Raw genomic sequence first — 22,985 nt, forward strand, 5'->3', positions numbered from 1 at the left:
ACCCTTGTACAGAAGAAAGATGGTTCATTTCGCATGTGCATTCATTACCCTGGACTAATAAGATGACCATCACGAATAGGTTCCCGATTCTAAACAGATATGATGTGTTGGATCAGCTCCATGGAGCTGTTGGAAAGGTCACCTCCCCATCTGTAAGCCCCCAAATGAGGAGAGCATCAGGGAGGGAGACCTAGGGCAAGGTATGCCCAGAGAAAGGGGACAGCCACTGTACAGATCAGTACGGGCTGCTGCAGGGCAGTGTACGGAAGGTGTGCACGGTGCGCCAGGGTCCGGACAAGGGCTGAGCAGAGGCGGATCAGCAGAAGCATGGAGTCGCACTGTTGCAGCAGGAATTGGGCAGGTCTATGGCCTGCAAACAGGGCTGGCAGGTGGCGGGGTAAACAGTCCAAAGGGGCTGGGCCCTGCATAGAACAAAGGACCAGAAAAGGGCCCTAAATAGGGCTGAATAGGCAGCCAACCAGCCAACCAACTGGTCGGTTGGTTAGGGCTGCTACAGACCAGCCAGTCGGCCCAATTAGGGCTGGCTGGTCGGTTGGTTTTAGAGGGCCTTGTGCCCTATATAAGGAGGGCCTTTGTGCCCTCATAACTCATTCTCTGGAGCAGCCAACCACTAGCAGATTGAAGCAGCAGGAGGACCTTCCTTGGGCCTACATCCAGGAGGTGAAGGAGGCACATAGAAGCTGCAGACAAAGCTGAGAAAGGGCTGCCTACCTAGGCTGATCTACAGGCAGTAAGGTAGAGGGAACCATTCTAGCCGGAAAGTCTACTTACGCTCAAAGTGGAGCGCGCGGGCTCGAGTCTAGAGATAACTGACAGATAGGAGAAGGACCTTGTGGTAAGATCAGAGGACCACACCATTGGTGGGACTCTGGATCTATATCTTTTATATTGTGTCCATAGCTTTGGACGGAAATATATTATCACCAAAATATATTATTTTGGTGGTTTCTCTATCTGGCTGGTTCATTGTCTATTGATGAGTTTGCACATCTATTCTATGCACATAAGTTTAAGAAGTTTGTGATTCCACACCCCACACCACACTGTGTGAGCTCCTGGGCATTACTATCAGTCTTCCGCTGTGTGCATCCTCTGTTGGGTCATTTCTAACAGGAGCTTCATTCTTCAGTAGAATAGATTTGAGAAGTGGTTATCACCAAAGTCAGAATACAGCCACAAGATGTGCACAAAACAGCGGTTCGCACTACATTCGGGCTGTACGAGTATCCAGTGGTACCTTTTGGGTTAACAAATGCCCCGACTACCTTCAACAGGATGATGGATCATATCTTCTGTCCTTATAGACAATTCACTTGTACCTTCTTCTATGACATTATAGTCTTTTCCAAGTATGAAGAAGAGCACAAGGAACACCTTGCTACTATCTTCCAAGAGTTATGTAGTGTAATCATCAGTTCTATGCGAATAGCAAGAAAAGTGCATTTTTCTTGGAAGAGATCCACTACTTGAGGCACATAATTTTCAAGAATGGAATACGGATGGATCCGGCGAAGATCCAATCCATCCAGGAATGACTAGAGCTGAAAACTGTGCATGAAGTCTGTAGTCTTATTACAGAAGATTCATTAGACTTTTTGCTGATATTGCTACTCCACTTCATGGCTTGACCAGAAAAATGCAGCTTTCAGATGGGGTATTCCACAAAAGAAAGCATTCAATACACTCAAAGAGAAGCTGACTACAGATAGTCCCCAATCTGTATCAGACTTTTGATATAGATTGTGATGCTTGTGGAGAGTGTGTTAGGGCTGCATTGCATTAGAATGGTCATGTAGTGGCTTATGAAAGCTGGAGACTATAGGATTGTTGGGGTAAAGGCACTGGCCACCCTATGTAAATAGTACTTTATGTTGTACTTTAGTGTAGGACACTTAAGTACGCTAAGTACACATTTGTACTTAGCTGTACTTAAGGGTTACTACCTTATCCATAATATAAAAGTGTGTACTTGGGGAGGTACCACTCACTCATTGTGATTATCCCCACAAGTGTGTGTCTACAGTGAGTCACTCCCTACTCCCTACTCTCTCCCTCACAATCTATCAACTGGTATCAGAGCCAACGGGCTCTCTCCCCTCCCCTCATCCTCCATCCTCACGGGCTTTCCATCGCGACATCTCCCTCAGCCAAGGGGCTGGGACTGGTTACGTCGCAGGATCTTCTTTGCGAGAAACGCCACGCCATCTCTCAGCTTTCGACGCAGGTCTCGAGGCGACGCGCATCCACGAACAGCACGCAACCAACAGCACGACGCGCATCCACGAACAGCACGCAACCTGCGATTTCGACGCGCATCCACGAACAGCACGCAACCAACAGGTTCCTCGTAGGCAAGCAGCCGGCAGCAGGCTGTCGGCAGCATCTAGCACGCGAGGCAAGGAGGAGGCGGCGTGAGCAAGCTGCTCACAGGCAGTCCCAGACCAGCGGCGCAACGGCGCGCTATCGCGCAGGTCGGCCAGACCAGACAGACAACTGGCTCACGGGCAGTCTCAAGCAGCCGCGCAACGGCGCGCTATCGCGCAGGTCGGCCAAACCGGCCGCCACAGGTCGGCCAGACCAGACAGACGACTGGCCCAGCTCCTCCTCTTCGTGGAATCCAGCATCGAAATCGCTTCTGTACTTGCACCTGAAAAATGTGCTGAAGATATCTAGCAAGGTGATATCTAGCGTGCACTCCAATCGAAGTAGGAACAAGTTTTCTGTCAACATCGTGCTACGCGCAAGCTCGCGCATTCAGCCCCGAAAATCTCTCTGCAAATACATATTTCGAAGGTACTGTTTTGCACGAAAATCGAGTGCATAGTACAGCAGCAAGTACACCGTACAAGTACAGCCAACAGGCAGGGTACCGTGCAAAGGTGTTCTACTTGGGGCAGGGCTTACACTCGCACTGAGGCATTATGCCGCAAACAGTGTTGAGACAGGTCTTATCACTTGGCCAGTGATTGTACACAGTGTTGGCACTGGGTATATGCATGGTCAGATCTGTTTAGACACATGCAGTGTATGCCATTGGATGCAGGTCAAACCACATACAGTCACATGCCTTGTGAGCAGTATCAGTTGATGCCATTTACTGTGTTAATGCACGGAATGTGCCGTCAATTCAAGGGGCTTTTGATGCTATTATGCGTGGGACAAATGCTTTAGTTTGTTGCTGCAAGTACATCCACATTTGGTACAGATTTGGTCGATTTTGACCAAGTTTGACTTTCGTCAAATTTGGGGCTTTTGTTGCCTGACCGGCAATCTGTCAAGTGGAAGCACTCTACATACATCAGACTATCTTGTGGAGCACTACTATGCTTTGAAAGTGCAAATTTGACTTACAGTGTTTGGTCAAAGGTCAATCTTTTCAGATTGTATGTTAAATCTCTGATTTTCTTCATGCATTCAAAGGGCTTTTGAGCCACCTCACTTCCAAACTGTAAATTCAGTTGGGGGGGAAGTTTATGAAGCATATGGAGGTCTAAAATCAGGGATTTTCATCAGAAAATCAGAGATTTACAGTTTCTTTTTTTTTGACAGTCCGGGACTGTCAAACATCAGGTTTGGCTATCAACAAAGTCAAAAATACTGCTGTTTTTCTATTATATCAGTTCTGGGATTTTTTCTGGAGCGATTTGACGCAGCCGTACCGCACTTTCGCCAGCGAAAAACACAGGAACGGTTTGCTGTACTGTTTCTGCAGCAAGTGGGAGAAAAATATTCAGTTGGTTTTGTGCCACTGAAACAGTACCAAATTCACTTTTGATCGTACTTCCGCTGCGGGGGAATTTTCTTGGAGTGACTAGTGCTTAATTGCACGACTACAGGAAGTCAAACTCTACTTTCTTTACCATGAGTTCCGGCAGCGACGTGTCGTCCTTGTTCCAGATAAAGAAGCTCGAAGGAGCTAAAAACTACGACATATGGAGGACACAATACTACAATGTGTTGATGCAGAAGGACCAGTACAAGCCTATAAAGGAGAAGGGTGTTAAGCCCTCCAACGTTACTGATGAGCAGTGGGAGAAGATGGACAACTTGGCCATGTCGACCATTATGCTTACAGTTGTTGATTCACTGGTTGTAGGCATCAGGGATGAACCTACTGCGTGGAAGATGTGGAAACGTCTTGAGGATACTTATGCCAAGAAAAGTGCCACGGGAAAAGCTTACTGGCTAAAAAAGCTTGTTGGTCTTCAAATGAAGGAGGGGACACCTATGTCCACTCATATTATTGAGTTTAACAGCATATTCAGCCAGGTGATCAACCAGGGGTTGAAGCTTGATGATGAGCTGAAAGCTACACTCATCCTATGTTCTCTACCTGAGTCATGGGACACATTCAAGACTTCTACCAGCAACTCAAATGCCATTCTGTTGTTTGCAGATGTGGAGAGTGCTCTTCTACAGGAAGAGATGAATAGAAAGAACAATGCTGTTGGGAAGTCGAATGCTTTGAATGCACGCAGCAGGTCCAAGACACGTGGAAACTACAAAGAAAGAGAGAGGAGCAAGTCCCGCTCTAAAAGTGATCTTGTATGCAACTATTGCGGCAAAAAGGGACATATTGAGAAAAAGTGTTTTCAAAAGAAGAACGACCTGAGAGCCAAAGAAGGCAAGACTCAAGGCAAGTCTAAGGGCAAGGAAAAAGAGGAGCTGCATGTTACTTATGTTAGTGACAGTGACATTGGACGTGAGATATGTTTCACCTCTTCACTGGAGGCTCATACACTTCATGCTGGTGATGGATCAGATATGCTTTCCTGGATTATAGATTCAGGTGCTTCCTTTCATGTTACACCCTACAGAGATCTGTTTGTCAGATATGCAGGAGGGCAGAAGGGAGTTGTCTTTCTTGGTGATAACCATGCATGTTCGATCATTGGCATAGGTGATGTAAGGCTTGTTCTTGAAAATGGCCAACAGTTAATGCTCAAAGGAGTCAGGCATGTCCCTCAAGTGAAGAAGAACTTGATTTCCACAGGTTTATTGGATGACGATGGTTATCAGACCACCTTTGGCAGTCAGAAATGGAAAATCAGCAAAGGGGCAATGGCTATTGCCAGGGGTCCTAAGGTTGATACTTTGTACTCACTTCATGCTGGACATTGTCCGCATTCCGATGTAAATGCCGCCGAGCTGCCAAAGATTTCATTGTGGCATAGCCGGCTTGGCCATATGAGTATTAAGGGAATGGAGCAATTGGCTCATTTTGGTTACTTGCCGAGTCTAAAATTTTCAGATTTAAAGAAATGTGAATTTTGTCTCTACGGTCGTCAAGTACAAATACCTCATAAGAAAAGGTCAGATCAGAAATTACAGCTCTTGGAGCTTGTACATACAGATGTGTGTGAGATGCCTACACTCTCTTTAGGAGGTTCTAAGTACATATGTCATTCATAGATGACGCCACTCGCAAAGTGTGGGTCTACACTCTCAAAAAGAAGAGTGATACGTTCAAGGCTTTCACTAAGTTTGTTGCACTGGTCGAAAATGAGACAGGCAATAAACTGAAAGCTTTACGATCTGACAATGGTGGAGAGTATTTGTCCAAAGAGTTTCAAGAATTCTGTGAGGCAAAAGGTATTCAAAGGGTGTTGTCTGCACCATATGATCCTCCACAGAATGGTACCGCTGAAAAAATGTTCAGGACCATTCAAGAGAAAGTCAGATCCATGTTGTCACATGCTGCATTGCCCCACACATTTTGGGCTGAAGCTGTAAAGACAGCTGTGCACCTTATTAACAGGTCACCAAACAAGAGACTATGTGGCGGTGTGCCTGAACAGGCATGGACGGGTAAGCCTCCGTCTTACAAACACCTACGGGTCTTTGGTTGTGTCGCGTATGTGCATGTACGCAGGGAGGACAGAACTAAACTGGATCCAAAGTCTCTTAAATGCATATTCCTAGGTTACGGTGACAAAGGTGAGATGGGCTACAGGATTTGGGATCCCAAGAACAGAAAACTTATACGCAGCAATGATGTCGTGTTTGATGAAACCATCATGTTCAAGGAACCTGTTGTACAGCAGGGACCTTTAAAAGTAACTATTGATGATGACAGGCATCATGGGCAACACGAACAGGCTGTAAATCAGCCACAACAGCAGCATAACCAGCCATTAAATGATGCTGCAGCAGGTCCTAATGGACAGCCACGTATGGCAGAAGACATCCCAATGGATGAAGCACAGTTAGGTGATCTTCCTGACATGCAAATGCAGCCAGGAGACATGGGACAGCCACCTTATCTAGGTGATGAACAGGCTGGACAGCCAGCTCAAGACGATGGTCATTGGGTTAGAAGGTCAACTAGACCGACGCGGCAGCCAGAAAGATTTGCTCACTGATTGTGGAGAGCCTTCATGCTACAGAGAGGCTAGGCAGAGGGCAGACAAGGTTCAATGGGATCTTGCTATGAAGGCTGAAATGGACAGCCTTCACAAGAATGGCACTTGGGAATTGGTATCCTTGCCTACTAGTAAGAAGGTACTGCCATGCAAATGGGTTTATCGACTTAAGGTCACACCTGGTGAAAAGCCAAGGCATAAAGCCAGACTGGTTGCCAAGGGGTTCAAGCAGGAATATGGTGTTGACTTTGATGAGATATTCTCTCCTGTCGTTAAGATGACAACACTCAGAACTGTATTAGCATTGGTTGCATATGCAGATATGGACTTGGTCCAAATGGATGTCAAGACGGCATTTCTTCATGGTGATTTACATGAAGAGATTTTTATGCAGCAGCCAGAAGGCTTTACAGTAAAGGGAAAAGAGAAGCTTGTGTGCAAGCTGAAGAAAAGTCTTTATGGTCTTAAGCAGGCACCCAGAGAATGGTATCATAAGTTTGATACATTCATGCGAATCCAAGGATATAAAAGAAGTGACACTGATCACTGCTTGTATACCAAGAAAGCTTCAGATGGCAGTTTACTGATCCTCATTTTGTATGTGGATGATATGTTGATTGCTGGAAAATCTCATAAGGAGATCAATGCCTTGAAGAAAAGATTGCACCAAACCTTTGATATGAAGGATCTTGGTGATGCCAACCATATACTGGGCATGCGGATACTTCGGGATAGGGAAAAGCGGTTGCTATACTTGTCTCAGAAAGAATACATTGGCAAGGTCTTGCAGAGATTTCACATGGAAGGGGGGAAGAGTATTGGTACTCCATTGCCTCCTTATGTGAAAATCAGTGCTTTGGACAGCCCTCAGACAGATGCTGAGAGAGCTGAGATGTCAAAGATCCCGTATGCATCAGCGTGTGGCAGTCTCATGTATGCTATGGTTGCAACCAGGCCCGATATTGCGTTTGCAGTGGGAGTGGTTAGTAGATACATGGCAAACCCCGGCAAGAATGCAGTGAAAGGTATCATGAGATACCTGAAGGGTACACAAGATTTGTGTATATGTTTCGGCAGTCAAGATGCAAAAGTGCAAGGTTATACAGACTCTGATTATGCCGGTCACCCTGATACCCGGAAGTCTACTACCGGATACGTTTTCACTTTCACTGGAGGTGCAGTGTCGTGGGTATCTAGAATGCAGCAATGCGTTGCATTGTCTACCACAGAAGCTGAATATATTGCAGCCACTGAGGCATGCAAGGAGGCTATATGGCTATCTCGGTTAGTGGCAGATTTGGGTTATCCATTGGAGATTCCATTGTTGCATTGTGACAGTCAGAGTGCCATACAGTTGGCACGTAATCCTGTCTTTCATGCAAAGACGAAGCACATAGATGTGAAATATCACTTCATCAGGGAGGTGCTTGAAAACAAGCAAATTCAGCTTGTTAAGGTGCATACAGATGACAATCCGGCAGATCTGTTAACCAAAGGGTTAGCTGCAGAGAGGTTTGCACACTGCAGATCTCTTATGGGTATTGGTTGAGGCCAATATTCTCTCTCCTTGAGGGCACACTGCCTTTAAGTGGGAGGTTGTTGGGGTAAAGGCACTGGCCACCCTATGTAAATAGTACTTTATGTTGTACTTTAGTGTAGGACACTTAAGTACGCTAAGTACACATTTGTACTTAGCTGTACTTAAGGGTTACTACCTTATCCATAATATAAAAGTGTGTACTTGGGGAGGTACCACTCACTCATTGTGATTATCCCCACAAGTGTGTGTCTACAGTGAGTCACTCCCTACTCCCTACTCTCTCCCTCACAATCTATCAAGGATGCAGATACATACTTGGGAATCTAATTGCTAGCTATGATTCATGACATTCATACAAGAGAGCACTATCTCTTGTGTGCAGATTGTACCGTGAAGGCTGAACACCAAAGTTTGAGATACTTCTTGACTCAGACTAGGCTCTCAGAGAAACACATGAAATAGGCAAACATGATGTCAATATATCATTTTCAGATTGCCTATACACCGGGAACTCAGAAACGAGAGGCTAATGATCATCAAGATGATCGGACGGATGAGGAGGATGTGGAACTGTTAAAGACACAGATGTAGAGTTTCATGAGTGCTTTGACGTAACCTCAAACCTTGCACAGTTCCAGACAGCTCTAAGACAAGCCCATGGTTTGAGAGAAGGGGTAGCCACAATTATTATCCTCTTCTTGAACTCATCTTTACCAAATCAACTTGAAGGTACAAACCACCCCTCAACTTTTTTGTGATAAGTTACCTGTCCTTGAGCCTTTTTTTTTACGGTGACAGTTACAACCTAGAAATCTACTGCCTCAGCACCAGGTCATGGCAACAACGTACATAATTCATATCCTAGGCCTAAAGAGATTCCCCCATAAGGTTGAAAACTATCAACCCCAAAAATGCAGCTGTAAAAAAAAAACATACATCTCATATTCACAACTTGGTAAGCGCTGGTTGTAAACTGTAATTGACTACAGCGTGACATTGTGATTTTACTATAAATGCATCCAGTCGAGGCCCGACAACACACAGGTATAGACTAGTCATACGAATGCATACATAAATCCAGCTATAATCGTTTGCACTTCCTATCTGCTGATTGTTCCCACTGGATATGCACTGGATATGCACTTCCAATCTGCTGATTGTTCCCACTGGATATTTACCATTTATAAATAATCTAGATGCTTCTTCCAATTAAAAGGAAACAAAAGTGTGGTTTGGGCCTGATGATCGTGAGCAATGAGACAAAATTCCAGTATGCAATCTTGAATGTCACAATGACACCCCACCAACATCATCACCCCCAAGGCCCTAAACATGGGTCAAGGTTGAATAAGGGCATGCTTTCACACACACAAATATACACATGCACACAATGTTTCAAAGTAGCCCTGAGCATCCAAAACCCATAGCTGAATTAAGTAACCTGCCATGATCTGGAATATCAAAACCCCTGAAACAACAATTCAGTAAATCAAAAAATAGTCTCGATTCTGGTACAATACCTGTGTAACTGGCTCCAGCTTTTTAATCCGCTCTGGGAACTGTGCATTTGTAACAAGAAAGGTTGAAATCCTGCGCTTATGCAGCTCAGCTACAAGTTTATTGATCTCAGGATACATGATGGGTTCCCCCACTAATGAAAGTGCACAATGCCTAGGATTCATGCCTTCTGCTAGCCGATCTTGCTTAACCCCTGCCACATGGGCCGAAGGCGAGTCCTCAATACACAACAGCAATAGACCATGGCATCAAGGAATATTGTGATAACAAGGCACCACATGCCAAAACTGCACAATTATCATCCCATCATCATACCTGGCACTCCTTTCATTTGCTTAACCATCTTGGTATGTTGATCTATTGCAGCCTCCACGATCTGAATTGGATCATCCATTTTCCACTTCCAAGTCTTTCCAACAGGATTGGTGTGATGTCTCCAGCAGAAAACACATTTATTGGCGCAGGCAAGACTGGGTGTTGTCTCCATGCACCTAATTTACGCCCCAACACAAATTCATTGAAGAAAGAAAGTATTACTTCAAGCAGAGATACTAAAGGTGACACAGGCAACAATATAACATGAAATCCCTAGTCCCTGAAAGCATAGTCATGAAGAGAACAGGGGAGACACACTCCCTATTTCTGCCAAAAAAAATTTTCTATAACAACAGGAACAAAAAGTAAGACAAGGTGAAGTTTACCTCACCACACTCCAAACAAAAACAATCCTTTGTCTTCCAGGGGACATATAGCTCTTTGGGAGATTTGCTCATCATCCAGTGTTTCTAAGCTCCAATTAAGTATAGCATCAATTTTGAACAACCCTACAGTGGGCTCACCATTAGCGAGCCGGGACAACTGATTAAAATGTAACGTTGTACTCCCTTTCGTACTACCACTTAAAACCAAACACTTGAAAAAACTACTTACCAGATTTAGCATTGCGGGTGAAAAGCTTAAAACCCAAAAGGATTAGCAAGGTTGTGTTAAGACACAAGACGGTCCCAATGGCATACCTTGATGCATCAATGTCAACATCGCATATCAAAAGGTTGCAGTCACAATCTTTATTTCAGCAACTTAAAGGAATACTCACACTCCTTGAACGTCACTGTAGCTGGTGCATTAGTCAACCCAAAAGGCATCACTCTGTAAGCAAAAACTCCCCAAGGTGTGACAAATGATGTTTTCTTTTGATCTTCCTCCCAAATACGAATTTGAAAGTACCCAAAATACCCATCACATACAGAATACATCTCATGCCCTGCTACTTAGTCTAGTATTTCATCTTGGAATGGCAAAGGAAAATGATCCCTCTTAGTGCATGCATTCAAAGGACGAAAGTCCACACAAACCCGTCACTTATTTCCTTTCTTTGGTGTGACAACTACAGGAGATATCCATTCTGAATCATCAACAAGAAAAATGAATCCCGCCTCAAGTAGTTGTGTTACCTCTTTCTTTAGTGCCTTAGCTTGGATCACCCCCAATCGCCTTAAGCGTTACACAACTGGCTTGCTTTCTGGCTTCAACTCTACCTCTTTGTCATCTATAGGTCTAGGTTGATCCTTACATTAATCTTTTCCAATATTCACCTAATACCACCCCATGGGTCAGCTACAGTTTTTCAAGACATGTTCTATGCAATGCAAGTGACTAGACATATAAAAGATGCAGGCATAGGTTGGCTTGCAAAAATTTATTATGCAAAATATGACTCGTCAACTTTGGAATGTAATCTGGGCATTATTTGATCAGAACAGAATTACTCTTTATTGCATTAATCTCCCATTCTATAGCAAAGGCCATCTTGATATTGTGGGGCAATTTGTACTCAAATTGTTGTGACACTTTATCAAAGCCACAGTTCAGTGCAATGGATAATTGTAGTAGTTATATCGGACAAGGAACACCTTCTTCTATTGTTCGAACACTTGGTCACCACAGTTCCAAGTTATCGCAGCGTGGACCGCATACTTTGGGTCCCACCCCTTTCCTTGTAGGTGTAGTATGCACTGCCACATAGGAGAGATGCCCTTCATATCCTAATAACTCTACACAATAGCAGAAGAGCTTTTGCCTCAATAGGTTTCTCCTCCTTGCCTTCTAGGACTACATCAATCTTTCCTGTTTGGGCCAATCCCTGCATGCATCTCCAAGGTTCAATTATGGGACTCCCCCTGATCCTTGAGTGTGGCATTTGGGCATCAGCATTGTTACTTTAAATTGCACACAGTCTTTAACTTTGAAGTTCTCTTGTCACATCAGTGTCAAGACCCATTCAATTACATTCCTTGTCTCATTCTACTCTTCGTTTCTATTAAACTCGAGGATGGAGTGCAATTATTTTACAAGAACTTTGTTCACTCTTTATCTACACAGCATCCTTCTCTGGATCGTCTTGGAAAAGGGTTGCAATGTTTACCATTAGACTTTACAGGCATAAAATTTTGGAAATGGCTCACTTTGGGTTTCGTAAAGTAGCCTAATGTAGCACCTCCTAACATAGTCTGGCTAGGTCTCCTTGTAGTGTTTTCTGTTTGATAGGAGGTGGATAATTCAAATGTAGGTTCCAAGTTAACACATCGATAGACTCAAATCAAACATTGTGCATGTAACAATGTTCTGTTTCATACTTTTTTTCGAACAAGTAGCCAGTATGGCAACATGGCTCATAAGACCCCATCAAGTAAGATGAGATGAGATGGCAATGCGGGATCCTTTTGGGTGCCTAGTGGAGGGGGCCCTTCACAACTAGGAAACATCTCGTTATCGTGACTTTTCTACAAAATTAACTAATTTGGTGGCTTTTTAAGGGTTAACACCACTTCCATGGCTTTCATCTTTCTAACATCTTTTCAAAATATGCCAAAATAAGTGCATCAAGAGCTATGTGCACCTGTACGTAACATATACATAGTGAGCTACAACTAGATCCTTGAATGTCATATTTGCCTTAGGCTTTCCAGAACCCATGTGGGCTCTCATTGTAGCAATTAGAAACAAAGATTTTCTTGCATAAAACAATTTTCAAGGTAGTGAATGTAAACGTAAGCTATACAACTAAACAAAAATGCAATATTGCGTTGTAGAGCACGCATTCCCTTCCTATACAACACCTTGACAAGGCTTCACCTACCTATTCCCAAGTATCAATGCCATTGAGCAAGATGTGGAAGCAACAACAAACCTCAAACCCAAGCAAACAAGATGAGAGCCCATCACATCAAGCAACATATTATGAACGTGATACCCAATCAAGAAGAAAACCGACAAGTATGATAAGGAATCAATACTGCCTATTTTAAGACCCTAATGAGTGAGACATTACCCAAAAAACACAAAAGCAGACTACTTCTGTTCTTGTCACGAGTGCAGAACATGCCCAAATACAAAAAGATTTGATTGAATTAATTTAACGATCCATAATAATAGTTGCTATCAACATGAATATCGACATTAAAGGCACAAGAACCTACCGGTGGCTTTCAATGCCATAAAAAGAATGCTTATAGCATCCACCTCGTCCTCGCAGCTGTGATTTTGTCCAACGACATAATTTTACTCCACTATGTGAACCTATGATTTTATATCCCTGCAAAATAACTAAAATCACTCTAAGAACAAAAATCCTTAGACTCTCTTCCACTTTTTCACTCATATGTACATGCTTCGCCTCGCAGCAAATTGACAAATCATATATCTTTTTGAGAACACAGAGTACAAAAATGTAGTTTAATCAAAACGTATCCATATTGCACTAGAGTCTTCTTCTTGTCACTGAAAGAAGCTCTCTCTCTCTCTCTCTCTCTCTCTCTAAGAATGGAAATGGGCTCTCAATCTTTTTCTTTTTTTTTCAAACCTTCTATTAATGCTTGAAAGACTTCATACAAAAGAGCAGCCCCGAAGGTGCTGAGTATGGAAAAAACCAGGAAAAGGCTGAAAAAAAAACCGGCCTGTTCCAGAGAAACCCAACTCACTACCTAGGGGATCTCTGCTACTGGGGCTGACAGCCAAGTCGGGGGACTATACAACCAACAAATCCCTCGCGGACTGAAGATGTAGAAGACTCCTGCAGGCCAAGCCTTGCAAAATCGAGCACACCTCTCAATAATCGCTCTAAAGCCTGGAGTCCCACAGTCCCAAGTGTAGATGATATCCTGCCAGATGGCGACCATGGTAGCCGAGGGTGGAACCGGATGCTCACCCATCACGAGACTGCAACAAGCCACCCAAATGTTCCACGCAATGATGCTGGCTTCCACCTCCCAAACGTTGTCCTCCGTGGAGCGCTATCCTCTGAATGTTGTGACCCTGTATCCAGTAGGCTAGGGAGTCTCATCAATCTGGAACACGTGTCCTCTCAGCGTCAACCACGCCACCATCCCCCAGGTGTAGTCCCTCTGAAGACTCTGCATACGGGTCATGATCCTGAGGGCTCTCATTCAGATCCTCGCTGCTCTGCGACACCTCCAAAGACAGTGCGGAATCGTCTCCAAGAAACCACTAGAGCAACAATGGCACTGCCCCTCCACTCGCATCTACTCCAACACGATCCGATGGACAAGCATATCTTCCTCGGTCTCAAACTGGACCATAACCGCGTCCAAAACCTGGAACGGACATCTCGGAACACTCTCTGGGTCACCCATGCCGCTCCCTCGAGCGGGTCCACCTCCAAGAGTCCATCTGAAGCCTCCTGCCAATTCGTGTGGTGTAAGGAAAAGAAGGGCATCTCATCCATCTGCTCGGCAAGGCCACCCCTGGAGGGCTAGAACCACTCTCCCAGATCCCACTCGACCTCCCTCAAGGGTCTACCCTCCCACAGCCAAAGGCACCATCTGGGGGCATCCTGCTCTGAAATATTGGGAGGATCAATGTGCCACTCCTTCCCCAAACGTCCCACCACTCTGATCATCTGCCAGTGAATCCCATCAAGACCCCCATCCATCTCAGGGTCTCTCTCAGTGAGCAGATGAAGTAGGCCTCCAGGTCCTACACAATAGAAGCCGGGGTGTGTGCTGCCTCGTTGCATCATCATCTTCAAAGGGACACTAGTCCGAGAAAAATGCCCCGACCAAATGATGTTCCTCCAAACTCGAAGTCCCTCCCACCAGGACTCAGGGATGGCTAGGTCGATCTCTCTCATACGCTGCCTTGCCCCTCGCAAATGCGCTACAGCACCAAGCCTCGCCTGAGGGAGCCCGTGTCGAAAATCTCCTAGCATGCTAGTCGAAAAGAGGTGGAGATAATATCCCAAAAGTTCCAGAAGAAGGCCGGAGTCAAGCCATCCTCGCTAGGACACTTCTGGGTCGGGAGAGCCTTGAGGGCTTCCTAGAGCTCCTCATCCGTGAAAGGCTCCTCCAGCCTACTGCATAAATCCTGCGAGACTACTGTCGGAACGTGATCCCAAACTACCTCTCGGGCCACAATACCAGCTGGAGTCATCCTCTCCGTCTAAGAGCTGGCTGTAAAAACCTGTGGTCAGGTCTAATATCTCCTGCAAGTCAATGTGCATGATGCTCTGCGGATCCCGAAGACGTTGCAACTGTGTGCCTGCTGATCAGGGCCCAGTGGTCTAGAAGAACTACTTCATCATCATGTCCCCCTGCTGTACCCATTGGGCCCAAGAAGAGTGATAAGAGAACTCAACCCACCAAATCTCCGTGTCCTGAAGCTCAAAGCGAGCGCTCTTGAACCTGTCGCCAAGCCACTGAGAACCTAGGTCCTACTCCTTGAGCCGCTCCATGGAGGCGAGGTCTCTCCTCAAAGCCCACTCACGCTCCTGAAGCATCCTCCTTCGCCTAAGGACGTGAGCCTGTAACTCTTCACTACTCCTCTAGATCGCATCGGCCACCCACGAAGCCTAACCCTTGCCCGGCGTCATCTCTGACTACTCTCAAATCCCTGCCATGACCTGCTGGATCTCCTTGTCCTGCAAGAGGTCCTCTGGAATGCGGGCCTCCTTCTGGGAGAGACCTCGACAGGGCTGATGATCTAAGTGAAGTACTATGGGAGAGTGGTCTGACATCGTGGTACCTGCCAAAATCTCGATAGAGGCGCCTCTGTGCAGTGCCCAATCCCCAACGTAGAAACGGTCTAGTCTCTCAAGCAATCCATTGTGTCTCCTATGTCCGAAAGAGAAGAGGAGGCTGCCAAGTATCCTCCTGAAATCTGGCTCTCGCCATGGGTCCTTGTCACTGATCATGAAAATGAATTGCTCCCAAGTGCTATGCTCTGCAGCTGGCATCTCAGAGAAGGAGGCGCTGCCCTGCTTGTCTTCCCCAAATTCCAGGTTGTTGAAGTCCCCTCCAACAATCTAGGAGTCTACATCCGGAAGACACTCTCTCTGTTAGCCTCCTCCAAAAGACCAAACGGTCCTGCCTGCACGCTGGAGCATACACGTTCAAGATCCCAATCCTGGACTCTCCCGTCCTGACTCCCATCCAAACTACCTGTCTTGGGATAAGCTCGCCCTGATCGTAGACCTCTGGAGCCAAAGTCTGTGAAACCGAGATACAGACCCCTCTGCTGCAGGTGACCACTCCTCCGGACCTCGCCCTGGTAGATGGTGACGTCGTCTGATGTCCGCTGCTGAGAACATATGCTCCTTCCTTTGATCCTTTAGTCTTGGTGGGAGATCTAGAAAATATCCAATGCATGTTGCCGACCCAGTTTGGCAAAATGTTTGAGAGTCCTAGAGAACCATCCAAATTGGCAAGCTGATGTCCTAGTGAATAGTCCAAATCCGACATGGTGAAAGAGGCTGCTTCAACACCACCATGATAATACCATTAGCAACACCTTCGTCATTGGATCTTCTTTAGACATGTTTGCTATTAGTGGATGTAGGCTCTTGCTCGCATGTTATAGCTTTAGGGTTGAGGGATAGTTGTGACAAAGGCGGCCCATGAGGCGAAAGAAGATGTCTAGGAACTAGCTTAGGAGGCGAAAGAAAGTGTTTGCTAGGAGGCGAGAGAAGAGCATCTTTTTTTGAGTGGTGCAAGAAGCAAAGGAGGATAAGACCGAGAGGTTTGAGAAGCAAAATTGCTTTTGTCATTGCTCTAGGCCGAGCAACAATGCTGATAGACCCTTGCGTCATACTTTCTTTTCTAGGAAAGCTAAACTTTGACAGGTATGGCAGAAACACAGAACCACTAGTCCCTTGTCTTGGCTTAACCAATTTTAGAGTTATTTCTATGTTGGGCATACATAGGACAATAAAAAATCCATTTTTGACTTCCATGCGTGAGAGGTGAAACGATTACTTGGTGGCACAAGTGCCGCAAAGAGCATGATCGTGAAGCTTACTAAAGATAGCTCACTATGATTGGGCGGAGTTCATCAAGGACATTCGACACCACCTGTGTAAATGTATCTACAATCGTCTTTACGGCCTGGGCTTGTTCAAGGGCCACATAGTAGTTAGCCACCATTAGGCAGATTGTTTCAGCTAGTGGCCATTCGATTTAGTCCACAGTGCTTCTTCCCCCACCATGCGGGAAACAAGTGAGCCTACCTGATGGTGGCCATCTCCGGAGACTGTTATATATGATCAAGTCATGGATAGCCCCCAACTCAAGTAGATGTCTCACGTATGCTGTTATTGGTGCATCTGCATCTGTTGACTGCCTCACTATCCTTAGCTCTGCTGCATCCATCTCCGGTAAATCATCATCAATATATATATATATATATATATATATATATATAGAGAGAGAGAGAGAGAGCACACCAAAAGGGTATACTAGGTGAGATAGTTAGCTTGTATTACATCAGTTTAAGATTGAGAGCCCAATATTGAACTGAGAGTGGAGAGAGAGGAAGAACGAATCTTGGAAGGGCATCCGATATGGACGAGCTTAGCTGAGCAGGTGAGCTCCCTCCTCCGTCCGTGGTGGCCGGGCTGTCCCGTTGCCCGTTGCTCCTCCGCCCTGCCCCTTTCCGCCTTGTTGCCTCTCCCCCTCGTCGCCCTTTCGCCTCACAACCACCCTCCCGCGCTGCTCCTCTGCCCCTGCTCCGCCCTTCCTCCTCCCCGCCTTCTATCCCCTCCGCCTCTCGCCTCCCCCTTCCATCTTTCCCCTCCGCCCCCTGCCTCTCCCGCCCTCTTCTCCGCCCCTCTTCCTCCCCCTGCAGGCTCTCTTTCCCCGCCTTCCTTCCTCGCTTCCACTCCCTACTTCTCTCCTTCTCCTCTTCCTCTTTCTCTCGTTCCCCTTCTCCCTTTTACCTTCCCTTCCGTCCTCTCCACCTTTCTCCTCTGTCTCTTCGCGTCCACTTGCCTCGCCTTCGCCTCCCCCCTCAGATGCCCTCACCCCCCCCCCCTTCCTTTTTCTCATCTTCCTCCCTGTAGCGGGAGCATTTGGGTTTGTTAAGGCGAAAGAAAATCTTGGTGGTGATCCTTGCTCTGGCCAAAGGGGCTCTATGGCAACACCCTCGAATCCCACAGCCGTTAAGGTTCTTCTTTCCCCAGTTGACAAGCAACAAGTACAATAGGCATTTCAGTCCCTCAAGGACAAGGCGCTCGTGGGTAGAATTGTGGGCCTCACGCCTAAAGGGAGACAGGTGCGAGAGTGGATCCAGGAGAGCTTAACATTAGGGGGCGACCACATTCAGGAGGTCACCATCTATGGAAGAGGCGTTTTCCTTATCCAGCTGAGCTCCCCCGACACTGCCTCAACACTCGTGGAGCAGACCCCCATCCTCCTTGGCCGGCATCTAGTTTACCTCTTTCCTTGGTATCATGGATTTACAGTGGAGGACATGGACACGACACCATGTTCCTCGTTTTTCAGTTACGCTCCGCTTTCCAGGGCTCCCCAAGGAGTATCGAGCCATCCTCCCCTCCATTGGTCAGGCATTTGGCACCGTGCTCAAGTCCCCACCAGAGTTGGCCGCCTCAGTTGTAGCAGATGACGGGGTCCCCAGGATCAGATTGGTGGTTGAGAGTCGAGAGGCCCTCCCAGAGTTGATCCTCCTAGAGACCCTTGAAGGTGGCATACTTCGCCAGCAAGTAGAGATTTCTAGGCTACCAGGCCAGTGTCTTCGGCGTAGACAGATGGGTCACCTAGCCAGAGATTGCCTCCCTCAGCAGAAGGGGCCACCACCCAGCCAGATGATCCTCATGCGGTAGAGGTTCAGTGTCCGCATCCACCCTCGCATCAGCAGCGAGTCCCAGGAGTTCCTGTTGTGGCGATGGCGGACGATAGCTAGACAATGGTTGAGGAGGAGCGGATCCAGAGCCTTGGCGAGCCTGATTAGCAGGGGGAGCCTGTGATTGCCTATATTTCCCTCCCTCCAGATCCCTTCCCCCCTTCCCCTCCACCCCCTCCCTTGGGTTCTCCCCGCCCGCTCCTCCCCCCCTTGCCCCTTCTGCTGTGATCACTCTCACCACCGGCCCCTTTCCTCCGCTTCCCTACCTCCTCCCGTCCCCGCTGCCCCCCCCTGCCCACCTCCGTAGCAGGTTCCTCAGCCTCCCTCCCCTCCCTTGGTTAGACGCCCCTGCTAGCAAGCAAGCGTAAGAAAATGTCCCCTTTTCCTCCCTCACCACAGCATTAGGCCCATTCAGGGAGGGAGCCAGAGGTACGGGGTTCGTCCTCTAGGTTAGCCGTCCCCCACCTCCAGCCTGGGCGCCCCTTACTGCAGGACTTCTAGAGGTTGGGACCATGGAATTACCGGAGATCCCGGAGTCCTATCCTTCACCGCTGGAGGTAACGCTTATGATCCTGCAGCCATGGAAGGGGGGTTTGGTCAGTGGAGTGGGCTCTCAGACACAACTTAACTTGTTTAGAGTTTTCAGTTTGCCTCCACAGGGTTGGAGAAGTGGACCCCAGAGGTGTTTGATGCTATTATGGGAGACTAGATTTCATGCATGATGGACGAGTGGGTGGGAGCACGGGGATTGGATCTTTGGTACGCCCATGGTGTGGAGGTGAATTTTCAGCTGAGCTTCACGCAAGAGGAGCCGATGTAGGGTTTGGCGGTAGGACTTATTAGATTGCCACTTGAGCCAACGGTGGATCATGAAGTGTATGGAGCGGTTCGGGGTGGAAGTCTTCTTCATGATGAAGTGGGCACGGACTATCTGCATTGAGCTGGTATTCACCGTAGTATTTCGTTGCATAGACATGGACTTCGTCCTCCAAACCCTCGGCAAAGTCACATAAGGTAGTCTTTCTAGAATAGGCACCCACTCATAGGCGAGCCTTGTTCTCTGCACCCCCGTCCTCATGAGTTGGACCATAGTGATTTGGAACATGCACGGGCTTCACGACCGTGCTCGTAGTCAACCGCAGTACCTGATACTCCGGTAAGAGTTGCAGAGGGCAGTGGTAGGGTGGACAGTGGACATCCTTTTGGAAGCAGCTACCTAAAGTAGAACACACCTAGGAGATAAGAAAAGACCCAAACCGTGCCAAGAAGGACAGGACCAGGCTGCCAAAAGGCCAAGGAAGAGCACCTTCAAGCAACACAAGAAGCAAACGAAGCCCTTGACTGCAAGGCTCCGGAGGCCAAAGAAGATTGAGAACACAAGGCTAGAGAGATGAAGGAAGTATGGGATCACACACTACTCGTGTCTTTAAAAGAAAACAAAGAGACACCACACCTGCAAAGTCATCATTTCAATGTTCAAAAGTATGATTGCAAGGCCGACCCCTTGGTGTTAACCTCATGGCTGAATCAGTTCCAAAGCTACTTCTTCGAGGTCCCCGCAAAGGACAGCGAGAAGTGCATTCTAGTATCCATGAATCTTTTAGGTGAAGCACGTCACACAGTGGCACAAGTGGCGACAACAAGAAGTGCATTCTAGCATCCATGCATCTTTTAGGTGAAGCCGTCGCATGATAGCACAAGTAGGGAGCAGATCACTACAATGCAATGATGGAAGTAGCCAGTTATAAGGCAAAAGGTGTGCATGGCCGCCACGTAAAAAAGAGATTCAAAATGCTCATACTGTACAACGTCCTACGGGTGCCCCACAAGGAGCAATGAAGCAAAACCTCACAGCAACTCGGTCAACCATCATAATAACTTACAGTTGGCAGATGATTAACCAGGAGAGAATCTGGTTTCTAGAACAAGTCATATCAATGAGCCTAAAATAATAGGTATATCCAAATCAACACAACACTGGAAAAATAAAAAGAAATCACTTAATGGACAAGCACAATCTCTTGGACGATAAATCTGATTCAGACTCCTGACAGACCATGTCGATTACCAAGATATACATGACAGACCATGTCGACCATAATGTTATACTGCATGAAGGATGGCTGTTGTAAAATCTCCTCAGTGATTTTCCGGACCAGCTAAGGAAGAGTTATAGTGTGCAAGAACCGCAGGCAATAACGTCCTTACAAGCAACGCGAAATTTTATAGCTGGAAATTCGTTGGTTCCCAGCATATCCATGATAAGTACTTTCCAATTGATGCAGTCAGCATTGTAGCCCAATTACTTGTTAAGTCGTATCCAACACAGATATTCATCTACAGAAGCTAGGCAGATTAAGACTGAGAACAGCGCAGACTTCCCTGCTTTGCCCAAGGTTATGATAATCAAAACATTGAACACAATATATAAAGGCATTCAAAAACTGGTGAGGAGTTACATCTAGAAGCTAGCCTGGTGCCATCACATATTTCTAAGTTATCTTTAAAACTCTTCAAGCCGTCCAATCAGTCCTTAAATATGTTCCAATACGGACACAACATTTTGTACCACACACAAGCTTCGAGCCTGCATCACCGAACCAATTTTATTGAAGACAGTAATTTAAAGAATTCATTGGTGTCTTGTTTTCGTGCATGCTTTGATCAAAGTTTACCGCTTCAACCAAAAGACTCTTCAAGTCTTCATTGTGAATATCATATCTTTTACAACAGCAGTTCACTGTAAATTTAGCAAATGCTCCGATTTCATGTTTTACAAGCCCCACAGAGACAGTCCACTGCTTCTTTGTGCTTCATCAATATTACAGTCAAGAGAAAAGGAGCTATTCACCTGCTTCTCCAGATTTGATCGAATGGTCGGAGTGACCATTTCCTTCAATTCAATTCCAGGTCTTGATAAACCTTGCATTTCTGCACTGCGCTCGACGGATCCGTTCTTCGAGGTTTTTCCCCTGAAAACTTGCCAGTTGCTACTCTTCTTCGGTAATTCATTGTTCATGTCCGAGGAACCTAGGCCACCTCGACCCACAATATCTTCTACATCGATCAAGCCTTCTCCTGAATTTTCTTTATCTTCCTCTGCATCGCCATCGGTATAATAATCACTCCCACTTTCTGAGAACGTGCCATCTTTCTGGGCAGAGAGATCTGCAAGTTGAGATGGATTAAGAGACTTGAGCGTTTTAACAAGCTCGCCTGTCCAGATTTCGAAATCCCGATCGACCTCCCCATCGTCTTGGTCAGCTTCTCCCCTGTGAAGAATAGGGCTAGCACCCAGAGCAGCCATGTGACGATCCCATGATCGTGCAACAAGGTTGTATGTCGAGCCATAAGCCTTGCTACCCAAACCGAAAATTGCATATTTACAACCCCTAAGAAGCCATGACCCCACCCGGAAGTCGGCAGAGCTTTCTTCGAGCCAACGTCCAAGGAAGGACGCATTCTGCGGAGCTGAACCGTTCTCCCACGTTGAAGTGACAAGGATGACAAGCCTTTCGCGAGCCAAGTCCTCCGGTTCGTAATTTGAAGGGTCTACAAGCTCTATCGAAAACTTTTCGGCCACAAATCGCTCCTGTAGCTTTTCGGCGAGACGTTTCGCGGTTCCAGTCTGCGAAGCAAATAAAATCTTTCCTTCCATCGCATTATTCTCCCAACCCTGCACCGACTTGATGGTGTTCCCATTCTGAACTTGTTCTACTGATTCTGCTCCCGTCAAAGATTTGTTGGGCGTGCAGCTACATCCATCCTTTCTCAAAGACTTATTGCACCCACTTTCCTTGCAACAGCGACTTTTATCAGGCTCTCCATGCTCATCTTCATCACGCTCAGCATCTGAAACCCGGCTCCCTCTTTGACAACACTCCTGCTCTTCATCGTCCAGACCGGCATCCAGAAGACCTTCCATCTCCATTCGGAAGTTGCGAAGGTCCCATTCTCGTCGTGCAGCAGCGTCTAAGAGATGTCTACGTCGAATTCTGTAGAGATACCAAAGGGAGACAGACAAGAGGGCGATGGAGGCGCATTGTAAAGCGAGATAGGAGCGAGAGCGATCCATAATCCAAAACCCTAACTGACAAGAAGCTTCTGAATGTCCGCCATAGCCAAAGCTAAGTTGCTGAAATAAGCCAAGTTTTCTTGTTGTTCAAGTTTTTCTTTGAAAATTTAAACTAAGTTCAAAGTTCGAGAGTTGACACGGCTATATTCTTGAAAATTTGAACCAAGTTCGAGAGTATGACACGTCTCTAGCAATTCAACTACACCTGACCGCGCTTGCATGTGGGCCCTCGTATCGATCCTTGGAGGCTTTGGCCTATCCGTTTCGCCACTGCCCGCTAGTGGGTGCCTGAGTGCACCCCCGGCCTGCGTGGGAAAAT

The 22,985-nt window shown here is 46.6% G+C and overlaps 1 protein-coding gene across 3 annotated transcripts in view; it reads right to left on the reverse strand.

Moving 5' to 3' along the window:
* Window positions 1-22,735, reverse strand: part of LOC147890165 (flavodoxin family protein / radical SAM domain-containing protein) — a 46,294-nt gene extending 23,559 nt beyond the window's left edge. For all 3 annotated transcript variants that reach the window (XM_087390758.1, XM_087390757.1, XM_087390756.1), the window contains exons 1-4: window positions 21,443-22,735; window positions 12,921-13,036; window positions 9,757-9,932; window positions 9,444-9,634 (exon numbers count right to left, since the gene is read on the reverse strand). In XM_087390758.1, coding sequence (XP_087246884.1) covers window positions 9,444-9,634; window positions 9,757-9,932; window positions 12,921-13,036; window positions 21,443-22,666 — 1,707 coding nt within the window. In that variant the 5' untranslated portion in view covers window positions 22,667-22,735. The remainder of the gene's footprint in view (window positions 1-9,443; window positions 9,635-9,756; window positions 9,933-12,920; window positions 13,037-21,442) is intronic.
* Between the last annotated feature and the right edge of the window lie 250 nt (window positions 22,736-22,985).

The sequence above is a fragment of the Dipteris shenzhenensis genome, chromosome 19, assembly GCF_047967505.1.
Source record: "Dipteris shenzhenensis isolate YYH24624 ecotype China chromosome 19, Dip_SZ_1.0, whole genome shotgun sequence".
NCBI classification, from domain to species: Eukaryota; Viridiplantae; Streptophyta; class Polypodiopsida; order Gleicheniales; family Dipteridaceae; genus Dipteris; species Dipteris shenzhenensis.